This window comes from Carassius gibelio, chromosome A3 (assembly GCF_023724105.1).
Source record: "Carassius gibelio isolate Cgi1373 ecotype wild population from Czech Republic chromosome A3, carGib1.2-hapl.c, whole genome shotgun sequence".
Lineage (NCBI taxonomy): Eukaryota > Metazoa > Chordata > Actinopteri > Cypriniformes > Cyprinidae > Carassius > Carassius gibelio.
The window spans coordinates 29,750,084-29,769,540 of NC_068373.1; the positions used below are offsets into that span (position 1 = coordinate 29,750,084).

General features: G+C 36.8%; 1 protein-coding gene across 1 annotated transcript; it reads right to left on the bottom strand.

Moving 5' to 3' along the window:
* Positions 1 to 491: 491 nt before the first annotated feature.
* On the bottom strand, positions 492 to 10,868 carry LOC127941938 (GTPase IMAP family member 8-like). The gene is made up of 7 exons (XM_052537435.1): positions 10,631 to 10,868; positions 8,872 to 8,910; positions 8,598 to 8,639; positions 7,599 to 8,339; positions 6,929 to 6,973; positions 5,223 to 5,885; positions 492 to 2,989 (listed from the first exon to the last, which is right to left on the bottom strand). The coding sequence occupies exons 1-7, from the start codon at positions 10,632 to 10,634 to the stop codon at positions 1,050 to 1,052; spliced, it is 3,474 nt and encodes a 1,157-aa protein (XP_052393395.1). The 5' UTR covers positions 10,635 to 10,868; the 3' UTR covers positions 492 to 1,049.
* Between the last annotated feature and the right edge of the window lie 8,589 nt (positions 10,869 to 19,457).

The window sequence follows — 19,457 nt, forward strand, 5'->3', positions numbered from 1 at the left end:
CACATGCTAGTGTTTATTCTTCAGACACTAGTACCTTATTTACAAGTAAAAATACTAGCACGTATTCATTTAGTAGTTCTCATTATTAGATACTAGTACTAGATATTCATACCTATTAAATAGATATAGTTCTTATTGATTAGCTAGTACTTATTCTACATGTTTCTAGCAAGATTTTTAATTGATGGTGGCCATTCTGTCTTATTATAATATAAAATGAGTAAAGAGCAGTTGTGACTACTAAGATCAGAAACTTTCACAATCACATTAGATCAGGTTTCAGCATTTTTCACTGCGCTATTGTAATGATTGTATGAAATATTTTACTGTAAAGTTTTAGTCAGTTAACCATTTCTTGAGTCCTTAACATCACTATCTGATTCGTGAAACATTTCACAGAGCAGTTTTGGTCATTTAACCCTTTCCTGACTTCGCTATTTTAATTTGTGAAAACTTTCACAGTAGCGTTTTGGTAAGTTAATGCTTCCCAAGTGCTTAACACCACTATTCATATTTATGAAAGGCTTAACAGTACAATTTGGTTAATTAACACTTATTTTAACTTTCCTAAAGAAAACAAAGAAAATTAATAAATACAATTTAACTACTGTTACTATACTTTTTTATGTTAGTCTGGTGGTTGGAGAGGTTATAGGAGTAGTGTGACTTGCCCAAAGTACTAATATCTCATCTATGATGAGTGGAAGAGGAATTTGAATCCTTTTATGATCGCCAACATCCTATCCCGGACCGATAGGTGGAGCCATCAGTCTTCCAATTAGATTACCCTAAAACACAGTGGGGACAGATACCAAGAGAACACACACTCACACCGTCAGGCAGTGTCAAAGCTGTAATAAATCAATCAATAAACACATGAAACACAAAAGAGACATTAAATTGAAGCATAAATGGTGTGTGAGTTGGGGGGGGGGTTGCAATATCAGATTTTATTAAATATTCATATAGAAGTATGCATGAAACAGAAAATGTTACATAAGGCATTCATATTGTTATTTGACACTCGTATTTATGCCTTGAAAAAAAATTCACAAAATGACACAGCCGCTTGTTTTAATTTTCAGTTTTTCAACTTCTTGTTGCAGCTCCTTTATTTCAGCTCCTTTCTGTTCCTGCAGGTGCTGATAGAGTTTTTCCAGTACTTCCTGGTGTTTCTGACGTTCTTCCAGCTTTTCTTTGAGCTCCTGAATGTACTGCTCTTTTCCCTCTCTGAAATCATTCAGTGCTTCTGCTTGTTTTCTGGCTTCATCCTCATGTTTCTTCTTTATGACTTTTATTTTCTCTTCATATTCCTTTTTTATTATGTCTCGAACTTTTTCTTCTATTTCTTTTCTCTTATTCTCCTCCTTCTCTCTTCTCTTCTTCTCGTCTTCTTGCTCTTGTTTCAGATCATCATGCATTTTCTCCCATCTCCTTCTCTCTTGCTCTCGTCTCTCATCATCTTCTCGTTTTCTTCTTTCCCACTCCTCTTTTCTCTCTCGCTCCAGTCTTTCATAATGTCTGTCCATTTCATTTTTCTTGTCTTTATATTCTCTCTCCTTTTCTTCCCTTTCTCTTCTCTGTTTCTGTCTCTCCTCCTCTATCTTCTGTCTTTCTTCTTCTCTCTCCCTTTCAAATTTCTTTCTCATTTTCTCCAGTTCTTCTTGTTTTTCTCTCAGTTGTTCCTCGTGTTTCTCTTTCCTCTTTCTTTCCTCTTCGTCTCGTTCTCTCATCTGTAGTTTCTTTTCATCCTCCCATTCTCTCTGCTGTCGTTTAATTTCCTCTTGAGTCTCTTTTCTGTCATTTTCAGCCTCTTTTATTTTTCTCACCCATTCTTGTCTCTCTTTTTCTTCTTCTTCAATCCTCCTTTTCTGCTCAGATTCTCTCTTTTTTATTTCCTCTTCCTGCTTCATCTGTAATTCTACAATGATACGTTCTTGCTCCTTTTTCATAATTTCATGATCTTGTCTGTATTTTTCTTCCCTCTTTCTATCTTCTTCTTCTCTCTTTTTTTGCTGTGATCTCTGGTTTTCAGTCTCTCTCTTCATCTTTTTGATTTTTCTATGATATTCATCTCTTTGCTGTTGTTCCTCTTCTGATCGTTTCTGGTTTTCAATCTCTCGTTTCTTCTGTTCCGTTTTCTCTTTCTCTTCAAACTCTTTTCTGAGTTTTTCCTCTTTTTCTTTTAGTTGATTCTCCATTTTCATTCTCTCTTCATCTGCTCTCTGTTTCTCATCCTCGAGTCTCTTCATCAGGTTTTCCTTTTCCAGCTCATATTTGGTTTTTAATTCCTCATTTTGTGTCTGAATCTCTCTTTCTCTTTCTTTCAGTATTTGCTCCATTTTCTTTTTAATGGACATCTCAGCCTCCTCAAACATGCTGTTAGTGAAATATCGACCAGCATTACTATTTTTCACTCCTTCTATCATGTTTAAAAGTTGAATTACTTGAGTTTTGTCTCGTTTTTCTCTATTATTGAAAGCCAGGAATCTGTTTCCACAATCTCTGATCAATTTCTTGAGTTCTGGACAATTATAATTATTCACAAAGTCTTGTATGGATTCATTTTCCAGTTCATCTCCTCTGGTGAAGAGAACGATGCTGAACTGAGCAGCTTTATGACTGAATATCTGCTTTACCAGATCCATAGCATCCATTGACTCTTTGGTGAATCTTCCCAAACTCAACACAATGACAAACACATGAGGTCCAGGTGACGACATTGAAATGCATTTTACTATTTCTTGCACCACTTGATCATTTGACAGTGTGGTGTCGAAGAGACCTGGAGTATCAACAACAGCTACTGATCGACCATCAGTCTGTCCAATCCCCTTCTCACAAACTGTCGTCACTGAATCTGGTCTTAATTGGCTGTGAAACTGATTTCTTCCCAGAATAGTGTTTCCTGTTGCACTCTTCCCACTTCCTGTTCTCCCGATTAACACAATCCTCAAACACTCCTGATCGTCTGCTTCACCTTCAGCACCTGAAAAAGTAATGGTGGAATTCATATATTAATACAAATACTGCGGATTCAAGTCTGGTGTTGTTCAGTCAAATCATATGGCAGTGTCTCTAATTGACTTTAGTTTTATTCGCTGGGTAAGAATCAAGTCAGATGGGATTTTTATCTTCTGGAATGCTAGTAAAATTTCTAGAAGTCTGCTGTCATTTTGATAGGTTGGTCTGCTACTAAGTTTGGTTGGTTAAGAAGCATCTGGTTCTGTTCAGGATACAGACTTTAGGAAATAAAATGCATTGATTTACACATGGTTATCTAAGATTTCAGTTGGTGTCTAACTAGTCTATTTTCTGCTGTAAACTCATTTAAAAATAATTCATAAAACAGCTAGTGTGTGTCCATGGCCAGTGGAGTGTTAATGTCTCAGTCATCAAGTGTTTGAGATGCTTTTCTTTACTGAATCTTTAAAGTTGTCATAGAATGCCAAAATCACTTTTATAAAGTGTTTGAACACAGTTGTGTGGCCACCATGTGTGAAAACAACTAACCCATAATGATAAAAGTCCACCCACTCTGCTGAAATGAGAACTGCTTAGTTAGCAAATGTAGATTTCACTACATTCCTTAAGAGTTTCAGAAATATTCAAGGGGACAGATTATTGATTGTCTTTTGCATCAATTGATTTAGGGTATGGACAGTTCAACTGGCTCACTAAAAAGTACGGATTCAAAAGAATGATTCTTTCATGAATGGGACATCACTATTTTTAAGCAAAAGATTTGAGTGAGATTTGACTCACTGTCAGTACTGACGATGGAGATGATAAAATACTTAAATATGCACTCAATACTTGGTCGGGAATCCTTTTGCAGAAATGACTGCTTCAATGCGGCATGGCATGGAGGCAATCAGCCTGTGGCACTGCTGAGGTGAGGCCCAGAATGCTGCGATAGCGGCCTTAAGCTCATCCTTCACAATATCCCACAGATTCTCTATGGGGTTCAGGTCAGGAGAGTTGGCAGGCCAATTGAGCACAGTAATACCATGGTCAGTAAACCATTTACCAGTGGTTTTGGCACTGTGAGCAGGTGCCAGGTCGTGCTGAAAAACGAAATCTTCATCTCCATAAAGCTTTTCAGCAGATGGAAGCATGAAGTGCTCCAAAATCTCCTGATAGCTAGCTGCATTGACCCTGCCCTTGATAAAACACAGTGGACCAACACCAGCAGCTGACATGGCACCCCAGACCATCACTGACTGTGGGTACTTGACACTGGACTTCAGGCATTTTGGCATTTCCTTCTCCCCAGTCTTCCTCCAGACTCTGGCACCTTGATTTCCGAATGACCTGCAAATTTATCCAAAAGTCCAGTGCTGCTTCTCTGTAGCCCAGGTCAGGCACTTCTGCCGCTGTTTCTGGTTCATAAGTGGCTTGACCTGGGGAATGCGGCACCTGTAGCCCATTTCCTGCACACGCCTGTGCAATGTGGCTCTGGATGTTTCTACTCCAGACTCAGTCCACTGCTTCCGCAGGTCCCCCAAGGTCTGGAATCGGTCCTTCTCCACAATCTTCTTCAGGGTCCGGTCACCCCTTCTCGTTGTGCAGCGTTTTTTGCCACACTTTTTCCTTCCCACAGACTTCCCACTGAGGTGCCTTGATACAGCACTCTGGGAACAGCCTATTCATTCAGAAATCTCTTTCTGTGTCTTACCCTCTTGCTTGAGGGTGTCAATGATGGCCTTCTGGACAGCAGTCAGGTCGGCAGTCTTACCCATGATTGCGGTTTTGAGTAATAAACCAGGCTGGGAGTTTTTAAAAGCCACAGGAATCTTTCGCGGGTGTTTAGAGTTAATTAGTTGATTCAGATGATTAGGTTAATAGCTCGTTTAGAGAACCTTTTCATGATATGCTAATTTTTTGAGATAGGAATTTTGGGTTTTCATGAGCTGTATGCCAAAATCATCAGTATTAAAACAATAAAAGACCTGAAATATTTCAGCTGGTGTGCAATGAATCTAAAATATATGAAAGTTTAATTTGTATTATTACATTGTGGAAAATAATGAACTTTTATCACAATATGCTAATTTTTCTGAGAAGGACCTGTATATAAATATATATAAATACTGATAATCAGTTGCATATTCACTGCATATGGAATTACTTTGTGAACATATTTCCAACTATTGTTTCTCCTAGATAAAAGTAAATGACCATAAATGATGGTAATGTCTTTATTCTTACTTCTTACTCACTTTTTTTCTGCTCTAACTCTTTGATTTTACTCTTCATTTCACTAATTTCTTCCTCCAGTTCATGTCTGACTCTGTTCTCTTGAGCTTTCACATACATCTGTAGTGAATACGGTTTAGTCTTCAGGGTTTCTATATAATCCAGTAGATCTGGGATCTGTCTTGAGTTTTCAGGTTCATTAAACTCCATCACTCTGTACTGATCTCCACAGCGGCTTATTAACCTCTGAGATTCTGGGCTGGATTTGACTAAATCTAATGCAAGTCCTGCAGTACTGCGCTCTGATGTGAAAAGAAGCATGAAATGCTGTTTGGAATAAAATCTCTTCAGGATCTTTTCTATTTCTGCTTTGTCTTCATCAGTCAGTGGAGTAACAGGAATGACAATGATGAAAACATGAACTCCAGGATCACAGAGAGACACACAGTTGAGAGTCTGACGCATCACTTCCTCCTCTGAGAGACAATTGAGAGCTGGAAGCTCCACCACACTGATCAGACGACCATGAGTCTTCTCCTCTTTCTTCACACACTCTTCACACGCTTTCTGATCTGGATGTTTTATCTTCTTCCCTCGTAAAAATTTGGATACAGAGACTTTAAATGTTGGATTACTTCCACACAGAACCAGATTCAACTTCTGTTTTTTAGATGAATTTGCTGAAACTGAAAAAACAAAAACAAATTAAGATACTTTCAAAATAGTTCAAGCTTTGCTATAGCACACTTTCTTAAAGGTATAGCTCACCCAAAAATGAAAATGCTGCCATTAATTGCCCATCCTCATGTCGTTCCAAACCCGTTAGAGCTTCGTTCATCTTCAGAAGACAAATTAAGATATTTTTTGGATGAAATCCGAGAGCTCTCTGACCCTGCATATAAAGCAATGCAACAACCACATTCAAGTCCCAGAAAGATAATAAGGACATTGTTAAAATAGTCCATGTGGCATCAGTGGATCAACCATTATTTTAAGAAATTACAAGAACACTTTTTTGTGCACAAAGAAAACAAAAATAATAACAAAAATAACTTGTGCCTGGTTTTTAAGCACACTCGTGCATCACTGTACTGTCGTGAACATGTGTCGAACACTGAAATGGAAGATAAGAAATTGTTAAATGTTTTTTTTTTCTTTTTTTTCTTTGTGCATAAATCGTTTTCTCATATAGCTTCATTAAATACAAGTTGAACCACTGATGTCAAGTGGACTATTTTAACAATGTCCTTACCACCTTTCTGGGCCTTGAATGGGGTAGTTGTTTTGCCATCTTTGCAGGATGACAAAGATTTCATCTTAATTTGTGTTCTGAAGATGAATTAAGGTCTTATTGTGCATTCACACCAGATGTGATTGAGGTATTTACATGTTAAGTCAATGCAAAGACGCGAATAGACATCCTACGGTGTGATTTGCATGAATGAGGTAGCACAAATTACTGGGTGCGAATTTAACATTTCTGGCGTTTTGACGCATTGAAAAATCTGCACGAATGAAATCACAATGCTGCATGAACTCAACTGGCAGAAGCCCCTCCCATGACGCAAATTCACGTTCATGTTTAAGTTTCACATGCGAAAGAGGTGAATTTCACATGTAAATGAAACGAGTAAACTCAAGCATCCAACTATGCCTGAAGAACGCAATTTTCCTTTTTAGGTGAACTTAGTTGTATTATATGTAGCTTACTAGTGTTTAATCAACTTACTGTTGGGACGAATATGAATATCTGGACTTGTCTTTCTTAAATTGGCTGGGGGAAAAGTAAACAAGTAAAAATTAAATAAATAAATGTGTAAGCAATATAAAAAAAAAATGTTCCCATGTTCTGTATCCTGACATGCTAACAACACAAGTGTAACGGTTGAGACCACTAAGGATCCAGTATATATATATATATATATATATATATATATATATATATATATATATATATATATATATATATATATATATATATATATATATATTTTGCACTTCACTATGCTGCTTTTATTTTCTGTTCTTCTTTCTGTCCAACGAGTTAACAATTGTTCCCATACCTCTTTTAATCCTTGTCTCTTAGCTCCTTGTCATATGATTAGCTTGAATTCTATACATTTGAGTTTAACAAATATTAAAGATGGCAGTTTTAATTAAACTTAAATGTTTATGACAACTTGTTTATACAACACACTTGACAGTGACAAAAATCTACATATTTCCTTTATCTTTTCATTGTCTTTATTTTGTAATTTGACACATTATTTTGTCCAACCGCTGTAAGTACTGATCAGATTGTGCAAAGGCTGTTTAGTCAGATCGACTTATGTTTAATTACACTCTATATAAATTGACTTCATTTTCACAGCATTAAAAGAGCAATTCTGACAACTTACAAAAGAGTCTTCCCTCATCACTTCTCCTTTTCTGTCTCTCTTTGGGTTTTCCATCATTATTGTGGTGAGAGCTCTTCTTGTTTTCTTCCTCTGAATTAAAATGCTCTTCATCCACAGACGTTCCAATAACATTATGAAATATGTCACATGTGAGATATTCTTCCTTGTTTTCCTTGAGTATCGTATCAACTCTTTTATATATGTCTGCTTGCAGTTCTGGTTTTATTTCATCCAGCTGAAGATGTTCTCCTCCACACTCCTTTATTAACTGATGAATAGTTGTCTCCAGAGCATTGCTTACAATCAACTGTTCAGGATGGCTGATTATGGAGCTAAATAGTGATCTGTATATCTCTTTATCAGTCGTGAGAACAATGGCGCGTCTAATCGCATCCTCACTGAATTTGTTCAGCACATATTTCACTCTTCTCATGTCCTCCTCGGTGAAGTCTTTATACTGCAGTATGAGTATGAACGCATGAGGTCCTGGTTCAGAGTGTTCCACACATTCTCTCACTGTCTGCGTGATCTGATAGTCTGAGAGGTTAGGATTCAGCAGATGAAGAGCGTTAATGACTGTGACGTGTCTGTCCTTCACCATTCCACCGATTTTCATCACACTGAGCTGCTCTAAAGCTGTAGTTTCTTCATTCTCATGCAGATCTATTCCCAGCATTAGGTTTCTGACTCTGCTGTTTTCTGATAGATTCTTCCCCAGAAGAACAATCCTCAGATCACGCACTAGAAAACACAAAATGCATACTGCAAATTTAGAAACAATAAAAAATTATAATTTAAAAACTGCATTTTAAACATTGATTTAATTTCATATTTACATTACTGAATATAAAAAGGAGAAATGGTTTGGTTGTGTAAAATAATTTAAATTTTTCATTACACCATGAATCCTCAACAAACCGTTTACTCAATTAAGAATTAAATATGCATTCATATTTACATTGTACCTATGAGTTGGAATCTTAAATTTAATTGACTCACTCGTATGGGGAGGATCACTTAAACTTTGCAGACTTTGCATGTCTGAAAATAAAATCATCCATTTAGTATACAAATATGATGCATATAACATTCAAACCTTTATCATGACTTAAATTGGAGAATCAGAGAACATATGAAAGTTAATAAAAGATCAAGACCGAATGTTGTGACAAACTCTCAAAATGATTAATTTACAAATAATCAATAAACAAACAAACAAACGAGTGAGTGTCCATAAAGTGTTAGTTTTTTTTCTTCAGTATTTGAAACTTACGTAGGTTGAACTCTTTAGCTGCATATGATGTGACTGCATCTATAAAAAGCCAAGCAGAACACAAAATAATCACCTCAAAATACTTCTCACACAACTAAACTCAAAGCCAAAATAGCAAATACAAAAAACATCCAAACCAATTTAAGACTTACAATTTAATTGATGTTCAACAAATAAAAAATAGAGAAACAAAAGATAAAGCTTGGCTTATTGAATATCAGGTCCTTTTCTATGAAAACATTTTTTTGTAATTGATATGATCACTGATCATAATCTAGATGTGCCGTTTGAAAACCTGATGATTACATTATTTTAAATGAGTCTACCCCCCAAGGTTACTGTTATAATCATTAGCCACGTCCAAAAGGTAAAGGGGGAGGTGTTGCTTCAATTTATAACAATGTTTTCAGTATTTCTCAGAGGGCAGGCTTTTTAGGTGGGTTTCAGCCCCCATCTGTCACCTTCTAAGCTCCTAAAAGTGGTGTTTTTTGAAGTCAAAGATCCTCTTCTATTACTACTTTGTCATTGTCTTTAGGATATGTCCCTAAAACCTTCAAAATGGCTGTTATTAATCCTCTAATAAAAAAAAAAAACACTATGCTGTTAATTACAGGCCGATCTCGAATCTTCCTTTTTTTTTGTCAAATATACTAGAAGAGGTAGTATTCTCACAATTATATTCCTTCTTAGAGAAAATTGGTATCTGTGAGGATTTCCAGTCAGGATTTAGACTGTATCATAGTACTGAGACTGCTCTCCTTAGAGTCACAAATGACCTGTTCTTATCATCTGATTGTGGTTGTATATCTCTATTAGTGCTATTGGATCTTAGTGCTGCGTTTGACACAATTGACCAAAACATTCTTTTGCATAGACTAGAAAACTTTGTTTGCATTAATGGAAGTGCATTAGCATAGTTTAAATCATACTTATATGACAGCCATCAATTGGTAGCAGTGAATGAAGAGGTATCATATCGACCACAAGTGCAGTATGGAGTACACCGAGGCTCAGTGCTAGGGCCGTGAATATTCTCTCTTTACATGTTATCATTGAAAGATATAATCAGGAAACATGGTGTTAGCTTTCACTGTTATGCTGATGACACTCAGCTATATATTTATTCTCGGCCTGGTGAAAAAACATACAAATTTGGAAAAACTAACAGAAAGCATAGTCACTATAAAAAAATTGAATGACGAGTAATATTTATTGCTTTAAAAAAAACAAAAAAACAGAGGTGTTAATTATAGGACCTAAAACCTCCACATATAATAACATAGAACGCTGTCTAAGACTTGATGGCTGCTCCGTCAATTCGTCGTCATCAGGAACCTAGGTGTGCTATTTGATAGCAACCTTTCCTTCGAAAGCCACGTTTCTAGCATTTGTAAAACTGCATTTTTCCATCTCCAAAATATATCTAAATTGCAACCTATTTATGACCTTTAAAATTGTGAAGTGCTTTGACACAATCTGTATTGTTTAAAGCACTATATAAATAAAGGTGACTTGACTTGACTAAACTAAAACTTGTCTGTATCAAAGAGACAAACCCGCTGCATATTTCGTCAATTTTTGATGAATTAAATCCATTTTGAGAAAATGTTACTTATTAGTGGATTACCTTTATTTACTCCATGTAGCCTACTTTATAAATATACATATATTATCAGAATTTGTTACACTTTTGAAAACAATAGCATTTCAGCCTATACAGTAACTTCTATATTTCATTCTTATTTGATTTGTTGCCTACCCATTGTGGATGTGTTTTCACCGTCACCGGGTTCAGTGTTGATTCGAATTGTGACTCTTCAGCAGGTTCTTCCTCCCGTCCCATCCACACACATCACACTCTTCTGGAGTCTCACGTATTTGAAGCCTAGAAGCTCATCAGGTTACAGCCATTTATAATCACTCTTTTTCACAATGCTAACCAAGACAGTATTAAGTGATCAAAAGCGTGTTGTTACAGTATCAAGTAACAAGCATCAGATGTAGCCTAACAGAAGTGAGAAGTGAAATAGAAATTGAACAGAGGATTTGGCAATGACATATTCACACTTCTCTCATTACATTTTACACTTCTCTTTTACTTTCAGTCTCAAAAAGTTTTACATTTACATCGAACTGAACTTCAATGTCCAGCTCTCATTGGTGGTTTAATTTATGAAGTTGACCTACAGCCTGGGATGTGAAGTTTATTGGGAACTAAAATACATAAAAGAAACAAATTGCTACATTGGAGCAATGCCAATTTAACAAAATGATATAGATGCATAATTATAAAAATAAAGTCCTTTGCATGTTCTTGAACTACTTACACTTCACAATAATGGGTTTGTTTTTGGCAATTGGGCTTCATTTAACCAACAGTGATATTACGGTTTTGTTAAGCTGCTCTAAACACACTGGTTCACAGCTGATGACTGATAGCATCAAGACTACAGCCCTACAATAAAGCCTATGTAAGTGATCATATTTTATCATTTATAGGCCTTCGAAATTTTCATATCAGTCTGCCACCCAAAAAGCGATGATTAATTTTAATGGGACAACTCACTTTAAAACACAAGCAAGTGTCTGAAATACCTTACAATTGGGATTGAATAGTGATTCTGATCAGATATTTGTTATTTGGTATGCTAAAGGTTACATATGCTAACATTCCCTTAATCAAGAAATGTTATGCTTACGAAAATACCAGAGACCACCTAAAAAAAATTCAAATGCTCCGTTTAAACTCATATTACATCGGGTTTCTTTTTGTGAGCTCCCTCTGTTATTCTGGCTGAAGGGATAACAGTCTCCACCTTATTTTTCAGAAATAAACAGAAAGTGCAAGACTTCTGGTTCATTAGCCACTGTAGGGAGATAACCAGAAGAATTACAAAGTGCAGTAATTCCAGTAGTAAAACTGTTTGTCCTACAAACCAATGTGTTCATAATTAAGACTATAAAATAAAAAAATTATGGTAAGATACACCAGTTTGCAATATCAAGCAGCAAAAAAATTTGGTTGATTGTGAGACACGAGACAGCACTCAAACTTCCTCAAATTATACCATTTTGTGGGAAATTAATATAAATGAGTATAAATTAATAATAATCATATATAAAATAATATTAAAAATGTTTGTTCTTTTCAAATAAATTTATATTGTATGAAATTACAGTATATAAAGTACATGTCATATTATAAAGATAACATAATTTAAATTAAATGGATCTCATCTTCCATTACTTTTAAAAGCCAGTTGCGCTCGTGCCATGACGGATTTGCTATTTACACGGCGAAATTTGGCAAGCGCAAAGACAGAACATGTCTCCGAGATGCAAGGGAGCTGCTCGTGTGCGAGCAAATAGATAAATCTGATACATGTGATGACTATGCATCAGGGGCGATTCTAGGGTCAGAGCTTTAGGGGTGCTGAGCACCACTGCTACCACCCACCCTCTTTTCACACAAAAACAAACAATATGTCAACTGTTCTGTCTTTCCATCCCTGGCCTCATCAGCCATAATGGTATACATATTTGCTCCCTTTATCTCAGGCTTGGTGGTCTCTATGTTGCACTCCCTCTGTCTCTTAATTTCTTTCACTAGTCAATTCCCTCTCATCCCTTATGGACTCTCCCTGTTGTTTTCCTCCTCCTTTATTATGAAAAAAAATGTGGTGTAAAATAATGTAAAAAAAAAAAAAGTAAAAGTAATATAGGCTACTTAATGCCAATAGGTTTGTATAGGAGTATGAGTAGTTACTGTTTTGCTTGCCACTAGTCAATTTATTGTTGTTGTTTCCTCACCTGGTTCTTCCTCCATGCTCTCCCTTTCCCTTTCTCCTTCGCCATCTCCCTCTCTTTCCCTTGGCACTGACAATCATACACAAATATATTGTAGGCAGGAGAGTTGAGGTCAGTTTGTCATGTCACAAAAATGAGACCATTTGCAGATTTTAATGACATGATCAAAAGGCACACAGAGGCGTGTCATTTTAAATGTCTTTATTATTATGATTATTATTATTGGGCTTAGAAACTTTTTTAAATGACAAATTCCTTTCACAAGAGAAGCTTGTGAGTTTGAAAAAAAAATTATAATAATATAAGCAGGGGACCATTGCCTAGATAAGTAATTTGATACAATAACAGCTGGTTTGCATTCTGTTACTTTAGCTTAACACTTTTCAGAGAAAAAAATAAAAAATAAAAAAATAAACAAAAACAAGACAGAGGTCATTATGGACTGTCCCTAGTCTCTCACCTGGATCTGTCTTTTTTATTTTAAAGAATTTTCGTATGTCCATTGCTCACTGCCAGGCCACAGACACACACACACACAGAGAGAGAGAGAGAGTTATGCTAGGAGTTCAGGAGTTAAGCCTGGTTCAGGTTAAATGTGTGATGAATGAATAAATACAGCAAAAGAAAAACATGAAACTTTCTTTTATTGTCTAGTTTGAAAGTCAACCACAACTGAAAAATAACAGGTATAAATCTAGGAACTAATAACAATTCATTTAAAAAGCCACAGTGAGTGTTTTCAGTGATACGTCGTTTGTTTTCACTCCAAACGCCAGGGCTTCATGTTTCCATGACGACTGACCAGAAAAGACGCACGTGACGTCACGTTTACATGACTCCCGATTGTTAAAATGAGTATCAAATTAACGATAAACTTTAACAACAGAGACACATGTACGCACTACACAGGTACGCAGTTTATTTGTCGCGCTTCTGTTTTTGTTTCACGCTCTAGCAGTTAAGAAACAGAACTGCATGCGTCTTGCGGAAGAACATTGTAACCGGCGTTACTTCTCTCGGTTTATGACTATGGACGAGTCACCCAGGTCCTCTGCTACTCCACAGCGGCGGCGACCCGCCGGACTAAAATAGTCCGAAAATAAACACTTATTATAGGTGTACCACTATGGTGATTCAGGATACTGACTCCAGTACTCACCGATATGGTTTTGGAATCAGAACAACTCTAGGTAAAAGGAAAGAAGTGTCAGACACAGCTTTGGAGTAACTTAGTTGCATCACGGGTTCACTCTGCGTGTGTTTCGCGCTGAATGACGGTCGTGCTGAGCGGTACAGGTACAGAGGAGAAGTAGAAGAAGAGAAGAGGATGACACCATTGCTATGCGGGGATGTTTTCATTTTCCTCCTTAACACATACATTTTAAACCACAAACTACGGAGTATGTTTTGGACATTATTTAACCGTGTAAAAGACGAACAAAAAATTTAGAATAACAAAATTTCTCACTCCAAGTTTTAGGGGTGCTGAGCTCTTTTTTAGGGGTGCTGAAGCACCCCTAAAAAGGGGCTAGCCTCGCCCATGCTATGCATTATGACATGTAGGCATTTATATTTATATATATATATATATAATTAGCCTACAAAAATCCTATGCATAGCAATCCTTCAATTTTTTATATTTGGCATGTTTGTGTGCTGCTGTGTGTCCCTGTGTTTAATAAGCAGCGTGTATGCGCTTTGCGGACCTGCCTATAGACGGTTGATCTGGTACGCTCACACGCTGCTTTATCAGACATATAACATGCAAGTCTTCCTTCAGAAATACAGCGATATAAAAACACCTGTGCCTCGTTTTGTTATTTAAGCATATAAATGTAAGGAATTATTGTTATTAAACGTGCAGTACGTAACATTACTCATGTTTATTCAACGAAGCTTTTTGAAAATTGATCAGTTTTAAAATTGTGGCGAGTCTCCAAAAATAAATAAATGTATGGGAAACACATCCCGCAGCACAACCACCTGAGCCCAACTTCAGTCTACTCATCACCTTGACTTTAACTGCGTTTGTAGAAGGCACCGCCAGGCAGACTGATATACGCAACACAGAACGGAAGTTAACTTAGGTCCAGGCACGTGTGGCTGATGAAACCGTCTATACTAACACGCTCTTTAAATAACAAAGAAAAAACATTGCACCAGACTTTAGACAAGATTTGAGTTGGTCTATGGCGCAGTCTATTTTAAGCTCCTTAAAATAGCATTGCACCAGCAATGCACCTGAACACACCACTTTTTAGACCAGCACGCCCATGGGCGCTCAAACAGGCGTAAATGCATTTGCTAATTAAATGACGCGGGTTTGGACGGGAAAATGCGAACAGCGCCGGACTGAAACTAGCAAACACACTTGCGATGTGCCTTGTGTCCAGGGGCGTAGCAACCGGGGGGGACGGGGGGGACACGTCCCCCGCACTTTTAGAAACAGGTGATTCTGACCCCTGCTAATTTTTTTTTTTTTTTTTTTTTTTTTTAGGATCCAGCGTGAATATTTCCTGTAGTGTTCTCTGATTTGTTACTTAGATTTGAGTGAAGTAACATTCAGCCAATCACAGAGCGAATCATCTCCTGGGCGCGTCTGCTATGAGCTTCAAATCTCTTGTTGCTCTTCTGAATTTTCGTTCGTTCGTTTGTTCACTTTGCTATTAGGCCGTCTGGGATAAAATGCACCCCAGAAAAAAGCAAAGGACGATTACATACTTTTTTCAAACACACACTGTAAGTATGTTACAGTATGTCGCGATGACACGAATCGCGCGATAAAGTTTTCATGTTATGATTTAACCTATTGAACCCGTATGGACCTCGTCACATCGCGCCGGATTGCTCTCCTAATTGTCACTTTGGATAAAAGCGTCTGCTAAATAAGACGTAACAATATTATTGGTTTCTGCTGTCTTTTGTTTGTCTACGTGCTGCTCGCGGAGTAAAATTATCATTTCACAATAAATCATATTTGTTTTGCAACGAATATCTTAAAATACTTTATCAAATTTTATTCTTTTAATTCATAACTGTTACTTTATGTCCTAACTAGTCTGCAGGAAAGGCAGGCTGTGACGTCACTGGCAGAGAGAGGGGGCAGTTGCTCAACCTCTCCAGAATGTGTACACGTGAGATTTGTATCTGGGTAACTCCGCCGCCGTACCCCCGAAGCAATCTAAAATAGTCCGAATATAAACACTTATTATAGGTGCACCCTAGTGATTCAGGACAAGCCAAAAACACGGTTTGGAAAATAGATTCATGTTGTACTCGCTTATTATATAAATTTTCTACATTTTGAACACAAACAAAGTTACGGACCGCAGCTCTGATTGGTTGTTTTGGTTTTTTACCGGGAGTGATGTATTTCTGCAAATGGCAATAGGAGCACTGGGAGGAGCCAGAGGAGCTTGATTTTTTCACAGATTATCTGTCTCATATTTTTCATAAAATGTATGTTGTATAAAATTACTGTAGATGTAATCTGTATACTCATTTAACACCTGTTTTTGTCCAACTGTTAAAAAAAAAGTTATTGTTCAAATGTAGTGCAACTGAAATATTGTAAATATCATAAAATATCTTTATTTCATAAAAAAAAAAAAAATTATAGATGGTCTCCCATTGGTCTCAAAGTCCTGCAGTATTTTTAAATTTCGAGTATGATTTAACAAAAATAGGTTCCTGTAAGCTATCATGTCATGTTCCCAAATTTGAAAAAGTAAAATGCCAATTGGTATTCTATTTAGAATTTATTATGAACATCAGCTTTGGGTCAAATCACCATACAGCTGTCCCCCCCACTTTTAAAATGGCTGCTACGCCCCTGCTTGTGTCGCATTGCGCCGGGTGTATGATAGGGCCCAAGAGTTAAAATACCTGGTGAAAAAACATACAAATTTGGAAAAACTAACAGAAAGCATAGTCACTATAAAAAAATTGAATGACGAGTAATATCTATTGCTTTTAAAAAAAAAAAAAAACAGAGGTGTTAATTATAGGACCTAAAACCTCCACATATAATAACATAGAACGCTGTCTAAGGCCGGTGACACACTGGATGCGTGGCGTGAGCGCCGCGTGTCTGAAGCGTCCCAGAAGCGTCCCAGAAGCGTGGCGGATTCTGTGTCTTTACACACCAGAAGCGTGCCTGACGCGGCGCTGGCGCGCTGCTGCTGTAGAGGGAGACCGTTGACCGACCAGGCTCATGTCTTCATTACAACAATATATACTTTTTTCTACACACCTACACCTACGCCTACTGATAAAGGACGAAATAGATTATGTTTGACAGGTGCAATATTTGAAAATCGATAATTATTATTATTATTTTTTTATTACATTTATATCTGAATTTATGTCAACCTATGGACTTTCAAATATCAAAATATCAGGAAATCATATGTATTTGTGTACAAAATGACATTTAAACACATTTTACTATTATATTTAGCCTGGAAAAGCTTCCAACACGCGCGCGTGTCGCGGTAAAAATAGGCGTCGGTTCTAGCAAGCAAGCGTTTGCCGCGCGGCTCGAGCCGCGCCTGAGACGCGTGTCTCACGCAGGCGGTCTGTAAGCTCTAACCTGTTAACATGGGAGCCGAATTAAAAACCGACACGCCACGCGGCTGAGACGCTTGCGCCACGCATCCAGTGTGTCACCGGCCTAAGACTTGATGGCTGCTCCGTCAATTCGTCGTCATCAGGAACCTAGGTGTGTTTTAAGTGTTTTAAGTGTCTGAAATACCTTACAATTGGGATTGAATAGTGATTCTGATCAGACATTTGTTATTTGGTATGCTAAAGGTTACATATGCTAACATTCCCTTAATCAAGAAATGTTATGCTTACGAAAATACCAGAGACCACCTAAAAAAAATTCAAATGCTCCGTTTAAACTCATATTACATCGGGTTTCTTTTTGTGAGCTCCCTCTGTTATTCTGGCTGAAGGGATAACAGTCTCCACCTTATTTTTCAGAAATAAACAGAAAGTGCAAGACTTCTGGTTCATTAGCCACTGTAGGGAGATAACCAGAAGAATTACAAAGTGCAGTAATTCCAGTAGTAAAACTGTTTGTCCTACAAACCAATGTGTTCATAATTAAGACTATAAAATAAAAAAATTATGGTAAGATACACCAGTTTGCAATATCAAGCAGCAAAAAAATTTGGTTGATTGTGAGACACGAGACAGCACTCAAACTTCCTCAAATTATACCATTTTGTGGGAAATTAATATAAATGAGTATAAATTAATAATAATCATATATAAAATAATATTAAAAATGTTTGTTCTTTTCAAATAAATTTATATTGTATGAAATTACAGTATATAAAGTACATGTCATATTATAAAGATAACATAATTTAAATTAAATGGATCTCATCTTCCATTACTTTTAAAAGCCAGTTGCGCTCGTGCCATGACGGATTTGCTATTTACACGGCGAAATTTGGCAAGCGCAAAGACAGAACATGTCTCCGAGATGCAAGGGAGCTGCTCGTGTGCGAGCAAATAGATAAATCTGATACATGTGATGACTATGCATTATGACATGTAGGCATTTATATTTATATATATATATATATATATATATATATATATATATATATATATATATATATATATATAATTAGCCTACAAAAATCCTGTGCATAGCAATCCTTCAATGTTTTATATTTGGCATGTTTGTGTGCTGCTGTGTGTCCCTGTGTTTAATAAGCAGCGTGTATGCGCTTTGTGGACCTGCCTATAGACGGTTGATCTGGTACGCTCACACGCTGCTTTATCAGACATATAACATGCAAGTCTTCCTTCAGAAATACAGCGATATAAAAACACCTGTGCCTCGTTTTGTTATTTAAGCATATAAATGTAAGGAATTATTGTTATTAAACGTGCAGTACGTAACATTACTCATGTTTATTCAACGAAGCTTTTTGAAAATTGATCAGTTTTAAAATTGTGGCGAGTCTCCAAAAATAAATAAATGTATGGGAAACACATCCCGCAGCACAACCACCTGAGCCCAACTTCAGTCTACTCATCACCTTGACTTTAACTGCGTTTGTAGAAGGCACCGCCAGGCAGACTGATATACGCAACACAGAACGGAAGTTAACTTAGGTCCAGGCACGTGTGGCTGATGAAACCGTCTATACTAACACGCTCTTTAAATAACAAAGAAAAAACATTGCACCAGACTTTAGACAAGATTTGAGTTGGTCTATGGCGCAGTCTATTTTAAGCTCCTTAAAATAGCATTGCACCAGCAATGCACCTGAACACACCACTTTTTAGACCAGCACGCCCATGGGCGCTCAAACAGGCGTAAATGCATTTGCTAATTAAATGACGCGGGTTTGGACGGGAAAATGCGAACAGCGCCGGACTGAAACTAGCAAACACACTTGCGATGTGCCTTGTGTCGCATTGCGCCGGGTGTATGATAGGGCCCAAGAGTTAAAATAAAATAAGAGTTAAAATGGCTTGCCATAGAATAAGTACACTAAGTATTAGTTCATTATACTGGGTTTAATCATATTATGTAGTTTAGTCTGAAGCATCAGAAAATGGTAAGAATTTGTACATTTATTGATTTGTGCTTAACTGCATTCAAACTGCTGCTAAATAATCAGTAGTTCAAACTTATTGATTACATTAGGATAGTTGACATATACTTCAAGATTTACCTAACTTTTACTTTTTCTATCTTTTTTATTATTAATTTGTTTTATATTATGGTATAATATTTTATTTTAACTGCAAAC

Coding starts and splice junctions, on each gene's coding strand:
- LOC127941938 (XM_052537435.1), bottom strand. Junction 6,974..7,598: donor TGATGAGGGAAGACTCTTTT/GTAAGTTGTCAG, acceptor CTTTTCCCCCAG/CCAATTTAAGAAAGACAAGT. Junction 2,990..5,222: donor AGAGTTAGAGCAGAAAAAAA/GTGAGTAAGAAG, acceptor TTACTTTTTCAG/GTGCTGAAGGTGAAGCAGAC.